The sequence below is a fragment of the Cyprinus carpio genome, chromosome B10, assembly GCF_018340385.1.
Source record: "Cyprinus carpio isolate SPL01 chromosome B10, ASM1834038v1, whole genome shotgun sequence".
NCBI lineage: Eukaryota > Metazoa > Chordata > Actinopteri > Cypriniformes > Cyprinidae > Cyprinus > Cyprinus carpio.
Window position 1 is genome coordinate 10,319,024 of NC_056606.1, and position 11,422 is coordinate 10,330,445.

Genomic DNA, 11,422 nt, shown 5'->3' on the forward strand with positions numbered 1-11,422 from the left:
AACTGCGTTGTGCTATTAACTTCCCGTTTAAATGAATGTGATGATATTTCTGACATTATTTGATGGATTTTTTGTCACACTCTCGAAAATAAATATACAAAATCTGGTTCAAACAGAAGTTTCTCTTACAGTTTTTTACAGAATTTATACTCACACTGGCCTTGTCAAGCTCCATATTGCAACTCAACTTCAGTTTTGCTATGATAAATAACTATTGCTACCTTGCAAGCTAAATTTGCAAATTTGTTAGTAAGTTTAAAGCTTCAATGTGTAATTTTGCCCTAGCAGCAACAATCAGAATTAAGATTAATTGTGTAATTTTGAATAATTTTTTTTGATCTAATATTTACATTTTTTCTAATCTCACCATTACTCATGAAGACATAAATTCGGTTTGATGGAAGTACTAAGGCACAAACATCCCAGAGCTTTTACATGAATATCAGAATAATATGAAATAGTATGGTCTGTTTATTGTTTCTTTCTTTCTTGTGCAAACATGTAACAAGAATGTTACATGTTACATGTAACAACATGTAACATGTAACATCTTTCTTGCTGTAAAATCTACATGAACACCAATAACACAGTGATAATGTGCTTTTCTCTCTTTGTAAGTATCTATGCGACCCACTGTCATCTCTTACTGTGATTTTATCTCAACTGTGTTCATCAGTGGCAACTAATGCAGCTTTGAATGCAAAATAAAATAAAAATTAATCAACATCCAAGCACCGCTGTGACTTGATTTAAAAAATAATATTAAAAACAAACAAGAAAGAAAAGAAAAAAGAAGCTACAAATGAAAGAGATGGCTTATTCTCTGAGATCTTGTATAACTCAGGCCTTTTTGTCCTTGCAGTAAACAGGGGCCGAAGTTTTGCATTAAATTTGCATTCAATTTAGATTCAGATTTGCATTAATTTTTTTTTGGTGACCTTCCAGAAGACATAATGCCACAGAATATCAGACAAGTGCATTCATTAACATTTCTTTGTGCTAACACATAAGTTTCACATTATGAATGGCAAAGAATAATGCAATCCAGACTCATTGGAAACACGTGCCTGTGGCGACATTTCTTCAAAATGATAACACATTGCTTGCAACACTTTCAAAGTAAAATGTCCAGTGAGTGGAGTTAAAAGTGCATATGAATCTGGCAATGTTTTATTATGTTTTATTGTTGTAAATAACACGGCAGTTTGGAAATTAAATGTCTGGTGTGTGGCACTATAAGGTAATGCTCTATCATGACTAAAAATAATGTAACAGTTACACTTAAGACTACCCTAAACTCATGTTAATTACAAGAGTAAACAAAAAATAGAAATACATTTTTTAGGCAACCATGTAATTTTTAATTTGTGTCTACAAGTTTTGAGCTATTTTATTCCGACTTATACCCAAGCACACCGCAATTGCAATGCTATACCAGGTGAGCTACTAAGCAAGTTTACTACACCAGAAAAGCCTAGATATATATATTTTTAAACCTAAATATATATATATATATTTTTTTTCAAATCATGCACTATGCTAAAAGTGTTCTGAGGTCATAACAGTTTTGTACAAGAACCTGCATGAAAATGAGTCTTTATTAATTGATAATTTGCCCTTTAATCATAATTTCTGTAAAAGGGAATAAAAGTTGTTGGTTTTTATTGTCTCTAGTGGTTATTTCAGACCCCCCCCCCCCCTTTTTTTTTTTCAAATCAGCCTAGGTTGCTAAAACCTCTGATTAATATGTCTAACATCTAATTAGTCAAAAAAGAATGATTGTTTACAAAAATGGTTTCCAAACAATGCTACGGTCTACTATTGATTAGTCAAAACATAGCTTCACCACAAACTTGTGCCATTGGTTGAGTCAATGTTACTATGCAGAAAGAGTGAGGAATTTGAGGATAATCTCAAGCAAATGAGTGCTCTTTCCAGTTTATATTCAGTTGTATTTGCATCTTAAACTAAGATAGTAAGTATTGTAACATTTTAAATATTATACAATTCATATTTCCTAAAGGTTCTAAATTATTTACCCACGTGACTGCTTATCAGATGTTCTTTTCTTGTAGGAATGAACTTGAGCTGATGGCCACAGATGTTAATATTATGGCAGTTTTATAGCACCCAATGTAATGTTTGAGAAAACAGATGACACGTGGAGTCCTGACTGAATTACTCTGGAAATTACTCTGACTACGAGAACAAAATTCTCCAAACTTTCCTGTTTCAGAAGCTAACAATGTTGTTCACTGCCCTGCGCTGGGTGGTACTGGTGGCCTTCATCGCACTGACCATTTGTGGAAATGTGCTGGTTTGTTTGGCTGTGGCCACCAGTCGGCGTCTGCACCAGATTAGTAGCTGTTTTATACTCTCACTGGCTGTGACAGATTTGCTTCTGGGTTTGCTGGTACTTCCGCTAACTGCCATGCTGGAATTACGCAATGGGAGATGGCCCCTTGGGGGTGTTTTTTGCAATATCTACATCTCTCTGGATGTGATGCTTTGCAGTGCTTCAATCCTCACCCTACTGGCCATTAGTGTTGATCGTTACCTTGCCATTTCTAACCCTCTCTGCTATCCCAGGAGGGTCACACCTCGTCGGGTGGGGATCACTCTGACTGTGATCTGGACGTGCTCTCTGGCTGTGTCCTTTGTGTCTATTAACCTAGGCTGGAACACACCTGACTTCAGAGTACAGAACCTGGACTGGGACATGTGGAATGAAGGAGAGGAAGGCAGGACCTGCCGCTATGAATGGAATAATAATTATGTCCTGCTGAAAGCCTTTCTAGTCTTCTACCTCCCTCTACTGGTCATGTGTGGAATGTACCATCGTATATACTGTGTTGCACGTGAACAGGTATGTTTCTCCATTAAGTCAATGACATGACAATGATTGCGAGGTAGGTAAATGAACGAATAAATAAATTAATTAATTAATTATATTTAGAATAAGGTTTATTATTATCTCATCTGTACAACCACTATCTTTTCCCTCAGAAAAAATAAAATAAAAAAGATGCAACGTTCCCTTTCTCACTCTCTCTTCATGTCTCAATTTTAGGTGCGGCGTATACGTGCATCCACTCCTTCCTTTGCGCGGGCTGCAAACACAGTTGCCACTGCACGGGAACACAAAGCCACAGTGACCCTGGCCGCATTGCTGGGTGCCTTTGTCATTTGTTGGTTTCCCTATTTCACCTACTCCACATGCATGGGTATGTGGGCAGAGAGCCATCCAAACAAACTAACCCACTCTGTTGTTCTTTGGTTGGGATACCTCAACTCTGCTCTGAATCCTATTCTTTATCCAGCCTTAAACCGGGATTTCCGTCGGGCATGTGGACAGCTGCTCTGCTGTAGACGCGTGCAATCAGGGGGAACTACTGTTTGTCCACCCCTTTTAAAGATTCATAACTTTTGCACCAATAATAAAAACTCACCTGGACTCAATAACAATATCAGACTCAACAATATACAAATGTAACTTAAAATGCCAAAATGTATCACGGGTCAAAAATACATAATACTTTTCTGATAATGTTCAGGACATGCCATTTCATTAACCTATTGAATCTATGGCTATGTCGTTTTATATGATGCCTGAAAAGTATGTAAGAAGATTCTAAGTAAGAATGTAAATCCATCAGCTTTCAGTTTGAGAATGTCCTTGTTATAATAATGTGATCTATAGAGTATGATCAAATGGTTGCTGCTCATTTAAAGGATCTCTGGTAATGTACATTTTTCATATAACAAGAAAACTGTAAGAATTTGTAAACCACTTTAGGGTTATTATTACATATTACATTTCTTGGAAAAAGAAAGAAGGTAAAGTGGAGAAGCCATGTTTGGACTATTTTAAAAAAGTACATTTTAAAATCAGATAAAAATATTTAATTTGGTGCAGCCCTATTAAAAAAAAAAAAAAAAAAAAAAAAAAAAAAATCCATATTAAACCAACCAACAATGCATAAATTCTGGTTGTTGAGGAGATAAAATAACAAAATCACATTAGGGTCAATATCACTGTAGGGTGCCTTTTGGTGTCCTGTACATAAATAACTGATTTGCCAAGATAGCTTAGCATAAAAATGAATGGGGTGTGTTATATTAGTCTACGTTTTTATATTCATAACAAAAGCATTACTTGGCTCTTTAGACACATATTCTAGATTTTTTTTAGTTTTGTGTCAGAGGATGCATGTTATTTTGCTATGTCCCATGCACTACTAGTAGAATACTGTCAAATCATAAAATGTAAAAAAAAATAGTTCTCCTATTAATATTTTGTTAAATTTGAGTGTTTTGATCATTTGGTAATAAAAACTATATGTTTGTTTAATAAAATAGAAGAGTTTGTCCATGTCCCTTGAATGATTGTCCACCCTGTCTTATTGGGGAATCCGGCCCTTTAAGAAAAGGCCATACCCTTTTAGTGACATCAGGACAGGTTTTTTTGTTTCTTCTGTGCTGGGAATTTCACCTCATGGCTGAGGTGAGTAAGTTGGTGACTTTTCAAATTGACAAATTTTCTTCGTCTGAGTTTGCTTACTTGCTTTGCGTAAGCTTAACATGTCCACAATGTCGGCATAAAATATGCTAGAAGTGATTAGAATACAGTATTTTCAAAATATGTACATTTAAATAAACCAAATTCTCTTCAACAACCAGACTAACTATTTTGCTAGTCACAGTTTGTTGTAAGCTAATATGTTAATTGAAGCGCAACATGGCCACTTAGACTCATGACACATACATGATACATGACAGGGTGGACATAGCATTCATTTTTAGTTAATATTGCTACAAAAATAAAATGAATGAGGGGTGGGGGTATGTCAGTGTGATTAAGATTGTAATTATATTATTTATTATTATTATATTGTTATTACTATTATTATTGTGGGGAAGTCATGGCCTAGTGGTTAGAGAGTTTGACTCCTAACCCTAAGGTTGTGGGTTCGAGTCTCGGGCCGGCAATACCACGACTGAGGAGCCCTTGAGCAAGGCACCAAACCCCCAACTGCTCACCAGGTGCCACAGCATAAATGGCTGCCCACTGCTCTGGGTGTGTGTTCACAGTATGTGTGCACTTTGGATGGGTTAAATGCAGAGCACAAATTCTGAGTATGGGTCACCATACTTGGCTGTATGTCACGTCACTTTTTGTTATTATTATTATTTTGAATAAATGCTTGATTGTTATATTTTGTCATGCTTTGTGTGTTCTGCTTTATGTGTCCACCCCGTCATGTACTGATCCACCCTGTTGTCTTGATATTTTAAAATAATATTTAAAATAATAATTCAATCATATCTCTATAATCCAGTGCGTTCAATAGCTACAGTATGTCTGGGGGCAAAACATGCAAACAAAAAACTGCATCCAAATATCTCAGTTTTCTCCAAATAAGAAATAATACATGTGTGAATTGTATGAGTTTCTTTAAAAACACAGGGTTTACATAAAATCTTTTATGTATTTATAACTTGAAAGCAAACAAGTAACCCTGTTTAGGAAAGGGACATCATACCTTTCAGAAAATATAATTTGCCTCTTAATTTTGCAATGAAAACGTATTAAACAGTAATATATATCTCCATGACAGGGTGGACATATCTTATGGTTTATGCTTCGAATAATGGCCCATAATTATCTAAAAATAAAAATAAAAATGTGTGGGAGCTCAGCTAATATGTTTCTATAGTACTTGAGTGTCTAGTATTTATGACATGACATAAATCGAATGGGAAATTAAAACCCAACTTTTTGAATATTGTGAGGGTTGAAAGGCACCCTGTGGTGATATTGACCTATTAACTCATTGCATACTGTCAAACCAAAACACCTTGAACACATGTGATTTTATTTCTCAACTTTTTGATTTTTTTTCCTCCTCTTGTGGCCTTTTTGTAAACTATGTCTGCATTATACACTTCACTGTTAATCTTGATTTGCACAGAAGTTGTTTGGAGGTTGAAGGCTTCTTCCAAATCGCAGTTGGTGAAAGGATCAAATGGCTTAAATTTGCGACCACTTCGATATTGCCACTCAACTGTACTGCTGGTCAATATCGCCACCCTTTTTCGGTTTTCAATCCTTTCCACTTTGCGGATAATGTCCCGAATACGACTTTCTGCAGTGTAAACAAATGCTGTCAGGCCCTTCAATGTAATGTAGGATTCTTGTTCTTTCTTCTCAATTATGACATTTACTTTGAGTTCCTTTTCCATTTTCCTTAGTATTTTCAATTCCTTTTTGGTGAAATGAGCAATGGCTGGATCACGGATTGTTTTATTAATTTGCTCCTTGTTAATCATGCCGTTGATGATGGGACTGGCCTTACTCAAACACTCTGTTGTCTCACTACATAGCTGAAACACAGCAGGCTCAATTTCTTTAAACAAAATGTTTTCACCTTTTGTTCAAAATAAATAAATAAATAAAAGGTTAAAAGTATAATATAGTCAGACACAAGTATAACATTTTTTCATATTCCTTTCTTTTTTTATTTACTAACCTTTAATCCTGCAAGTCAAGCTTTTCTTTGACTTGGTACTTTTTAGCATGCTTTGATGAAAGTCAGCCAACATACTTGATTGGAATATAATGAACTCCACATTTTTGACATGATCTGTTTTTTTGCTTGAAAATTCAACAACTGCACTGATCATTGCATCTGCAACATCAGCTGGATTAGCTCCACCTTGACCTTAAGGATCAATTAAAAAAATGTAGTGATTTAAATTTCTCACATTGAAACAGGGATTTAAATTATATTAAATATTAATTACAGCAAGATGTCAACAAGCACAACAGGTAACTACACACATGCACTGCTGGTTTAATCATAAAAAAGCATCACCTGTGCCTAGAGCCGGGAAGGCAACAGAGGAAAATTTCCGATTCTCACATAGCATCAGAACAGACAAAACTTTTTGCTGAATATCAGCTGGACTACTAGATCCAACAATGTGTATGATTTCTTTACATGGGAGATTGCCAGATGAGGTCACAATCTCTGTTTCCTGATCATTTGCTTTTCTAGCTGTGGAAAAATACACACACTAATGTTCAAAGGTTTAATAGACCTCTTTTAAAATATGTAACAAAACATTAAAAGTTTGTAAATTAGACAAATGGTTGACACACCCATTTTTAATAATTCCTGTTCTACTTGTAATCCAGCACCATCTAAAATTGCCTTGGATACCCCTAGATAGCAAAGAAACATTGGCAGTTGCAATAGTGTCTCAGTAAAAGCATGATTATAATTATAATTCTCAATTTAACTTAAATTAGTTGAAATGAATATATGAAGTTGGTTTAACCTGATTTTAAAGAAAACTGCTTATTTGAGGAGTTGACAATTGCATCGGTGTTTTCTTTGGTTATGTCCCCTGATGAAACTTTCAGAGTCAGGTGACCTGTTTGCATAGTGTAAACCTTGAAACAGGAACTGGAGACTCTACTCTTTGACTCTAAATATAAAGCAACAAAGATAGATCTCAGTTTTTTTTTTTTTTTTTTTTTTCAATACTGCCAAAACATCTTATAGTTTTAATTATTTGTATTTTTGTGTAGTCGGCATGTGTACCTTGAGATATATCATCCTTCTCCTCTTCCAGCATGTCATCTTCCTGGAGCACTGCCACAAATCCATTTTCCCTCGCAAACAATGAAAGCCTCATTTTACCCTGCTCCATGAAGTACTTCTTTGCTCCTGCCTTTTTAATGATCAATGTGTCTGTGTAGAGACCATCTTCCAAACTTTTAAAGAAAGTCACAGCTGGCTGGACAAATGTACGCTCTCCAGACAGTTTGATCCAGGGTTTCTTTGGGTCAAAACTCACTTTCACCTCATCAGACTTCGTAAAATGCTGCCAGTCTTGGGATTTTCTGTCTTTTATGAATTCAGCCACTGCATGTGATTTGACATGAACATTTTCTTCAATTGTGGTTTCTGATTTGTTTCTTTTTTTCAATCTGTTTAAAATTTTACAAAATATTAATTAGTCAAAACAAGACCAGACAGAAATTTTAGCCCCCCCCCAAAAAAGTTGCAATCTGGCTTTCTCACTGACAAGATGTTTAACCGTAACCATGGCCTCAACAGTGCACTTCAAGCTATCAGATTCATCTGCACAGTATAGCAGACCCAAACTCATGTAATTACCAAAGCAATGTTCCCATACAAGCTTCTAGGCTTCAATCACCAAAAGTGACAGTGTAGCTTTAAAAGATTTGTGCAAATCACCAAATAATTCTCAAACCTAATAGCTCTAGCTTGTGTTCATTGGCACTGAATGAGCAGACCTGGAATGTGTTTCCCAGACAATGACATAACTCACTCCTCAGTACAATGCATCATTTTTAAATTATGGTGTGTATATATATATATATATATATATATATATATATAGCTATATATATATATATATATATATATATATATATATATATACTGTATGTATGTGTGTTTGTGTGTGTGTGTGTATAAAATCCCTGCTGAACTCTTATTTTGAATTAGTTGGTGACATCACTTGTGGGCGGAGTCAGGAACATGCACATATAAGTTCAGTAAAAAGACTGTTCTGCCACTTTATACAATATATATATATATATATATATATATATATATATATATATATATATATATATACACACACTCACCGGCCACTTTATTAGGTACACCTGTTCAATTGCTTGGTAACACAAATTGCTAATCAGCCAATCACATGGCAGCAACTCAATGCATTTAGGCATCTAGATGTGGTGAAGATGACTTGCTGAAGTTCGAACCGAGCATCAGAATGGGGAAGAAAAGGGATTTTAAGTGACTTTGAATGTGGAATGGTTGTTTGTGCCAGACGGGCTGGTCTGAGTATTTCAAAAACTGCTGATCTACCGGGATTTTCACGCACAACCATCTCTAGAGTTTACAGAGAATGGTCCGAAAAAGAGAAAATATCCAGTGGTAGCGGCAGTTGTGTGGACGAAAATGCCTTGTTGTCTGAGGAGAATGGGCAGACTGGTTAGAGATGATAGAAAGGCAACAGTAACTCAAATAACCACTCGTTACAACCAAGGTATGCAGAATACCATCTTTGAATGCACAACACGTTGAACCCTGAAGCAGATGGGCTACAGCAGCAGAAGACCACACCGGGTGCCACTCCTGTCGGCTAAGAACAGGAAACGGAGGCTACAATTCGCACAGGCTCACCAAAAATGGACAACAGAAGATTGGAAAAACGTTGCCTGGCCTGATGAGTATTGATTTCTGCTGCAACATTCAGATGATAGGGTCAGAATTTGGCATAAAGAACATGAAAGCATGGATCCATCCTGCCTTGTCTCAACGGTTCAGGCTGGTGGTGATGGTGTAATGGTGTGGGGGGTATTTTCTTGGCACACTTTGGGCCCCTTAGTACCAATTCAGCATTGTTTAAACACCACAGCCTACCTGAGTATTGTTGCTGACCATGTCCATCCCTTTGTGACTACAGTGTACCCATCTTCTGATGGCTACTTCCAGCAGGATAATGCACCATGCCACAAAGCTCAAATCATCTCAGACTGGCTTCTTGAACATGACAGTGAGTTCACTTTACTCAAATGGCCTCCACAGTCACCAGATCTCAATCCAATAGAGCAGCTTTGGGATGTGGTGGAACGGGAGATTCGCATCATGGATGTGCAGCCGACAAATCTGCAGGAACTGCGTGATGCTATCAAGTCTATATGGACCAAAATCTCTGAGGAATGTTTCCAACACCTTGCTGAATCTATGCCACGAAGAATTAAGGCAGTTCTGAAGGCAAAAGGGGGTCTAACCCAGTACCAGCAAGGTGTACTTAATAAAGTGGCCAGGGAGTGTATATGGTATATATCGCTAATGTATATATTAAGGATGCAACAATATTATCAATATCGTGATATGGCGATAGCAAAACTGTCTCAGTATTATCGCTGTTGCATGACCATATGAAATTATAGGTCCTTTGGGCAAAAAGTGTAGTTTTTAAATATTTAAAAATAACTTTTTATTTTAACATTTTGGGCCACTGTGCTTTGGCACAATATCTGTCAAATTAACTAAAACCGAAAGCATAATATGGCTTAATCCCTTCTGCGAGTCATTAAGAAATTATGGTTCTATTCTATCTAAAGAAATCTGAGATAAATGTATGAATAAATAATGTGCACACTTTTGGAGTAAAAGTTTGTATGTTGTGTAGTGAAGCACTGATCAAAAATAAATGGAGCCAAGTATTATGACAGAGCCCAGCAAGCAAAAGCAATTATTTCACCATCTTTGTTAACTATAGACCTGATATAGTCTGGTTGTGTGTAACCACTGTCACGGGGTGAAGAAACACTCGACAAGAGGTGCATGAATTAAATGCCCCGGAGGGTGGGTTTATTGACAAGTGAAGGGTGCCTGGTGAAGTGTCCTGATCCGTTTTCCGCTGGTTGGTGCTTCCCGTGTGCTCTCCGTGCTCTTCGGTGCCACTCAGGGTGAAAGTGGGTGTCCTGACGTGCTCCCAAGGGTGTGGGCTGTCGGTCACTCGCTGCTTTCTGTGGAAGAAGGAGAGGGGGATTAGTCCAGTGGTGCATTCGGTTCGAGAACCCCTTCTGTGTGAAACATGTGCTCCTTTTAAACGTGCTGGCTGATGGGGAGCAGCTGTGACCGATCAGCCAGTGACGAGGACGTGCAGGTGTTTTACTTTGGTTTCCAGGGCGATGCTGATTCCTCTGGGAGTGCTCGTCACATCCCCCCCCCCCACAAGCGTCGTTCTGGTCCTGCGAAGACATGTAGACAGTAGGGGTGAAATTAGGGGAGGGTGGGGAATGACCCCTGACAGACCTGCATAAGCTGTCCAGATCCGGGAGAGGCCATCGGCGTTCGCGTTGGCAGCCCCAGCTCGATGGCGGACTTCAAAGTGGAAGTCCTGGAGCGCTAGGAACCAGCGAGTCACCCTGGCGTTGGTGTCCTTGGCGCGGGCCATCCACTGTAGGGGCGCGTGGTCGGTTACCAGGGTGAACTTGCGGCCTAGGAGGTAGTACCGGAGCTCCAGGACTGCCCACCTGATGGCCAGGGCTTCCTTCTCCACGGCGACGTACTTCCTCTCGGCGGGGGACAGCTTCCTGCTGATATAGATGATCGGATGCTCCTCACCTTCCTGGATTTGGGAGAGGACCGCTCCTAGTCCGGTGTCGGAAGCATCCGTCTGCAGCAGGAAGGGGCAGCTAAAGTCCGGGGCGCGGAGTACCGGCGAGGACGTGAGTGCTGCTTTCACCTGGGAGAAGGCTTCTTTCCGCCGACGGGGTCCAGCATACTTTCTCCGGCTGCCCCTTCCTGGTCAGGTCTGTCAGGGGGGCGGCTAAAGAGGAGAAGTTGGGGATAAA

The 11,422-nt window shown here is 38.3% G+C and overlaps 2 protein-coding genes across 2 annotated transcripts; one reads left to right on the forward strand and one right to left on the reverse strand.

Annotated features, from left to right (window-relative positions):
• Nucleotides 1-2,034: 2,034 nt before the first annotated feature.
• On the forward strand, nucleotides 2,035-3,940 carry LOC109063106 (histamine H2 receptor-like). The gene is made up of 2 exons (XM_019080183.2): nucleotides 2,035-2,866; nucleotides 3,071-3,940. The coding sequence occupies exons 1-2, from the start codon at nucleotides 2,246-2,248 to the stop codon at nucleotides 3,491-3,493; spliced, it is 1,044 nt and encodes a 347-aa protein (XP_018935728.2). The 5' UTR covers nucleotides 2,035-2,245; the 3' UTR covers nucleotides 3,494-3,940.
• A 1,904-nt stretch (nucleotides 3,941-5,844) lies between these two features.
• LOC109063134 (protein mono-ADP-ribosyltransferase PARP14-like) lies at nucleotides 5,845-8,088 on the reverse strand. The gene is made up of 6 exons (XM_042731991.1): nucleotides 7,608-8,088; nucleotides 7,342-7,491; nucleotides 7,163-7,225; nucleotides 6,876-7,058; nucleotides 6,531-6,722; nucleotides 5,845-6,428 (listed from the first exon to the last, which is right to left on the reverse strand). The coding sequence occupies exons 1-6, from the start codon at nucleotides 7,714-7,716 to the stop codon at nucleotides 5,845-5,847; spliced, it is 1,281 nt and encodes a 426-aa protein (XP_042587925.1). The 5' UTR covers nucleotides 7,717-8,088.
• Between the last annotated feature and the right edge of the window lie 3,334 nt (nucleotides 8,089-11,422).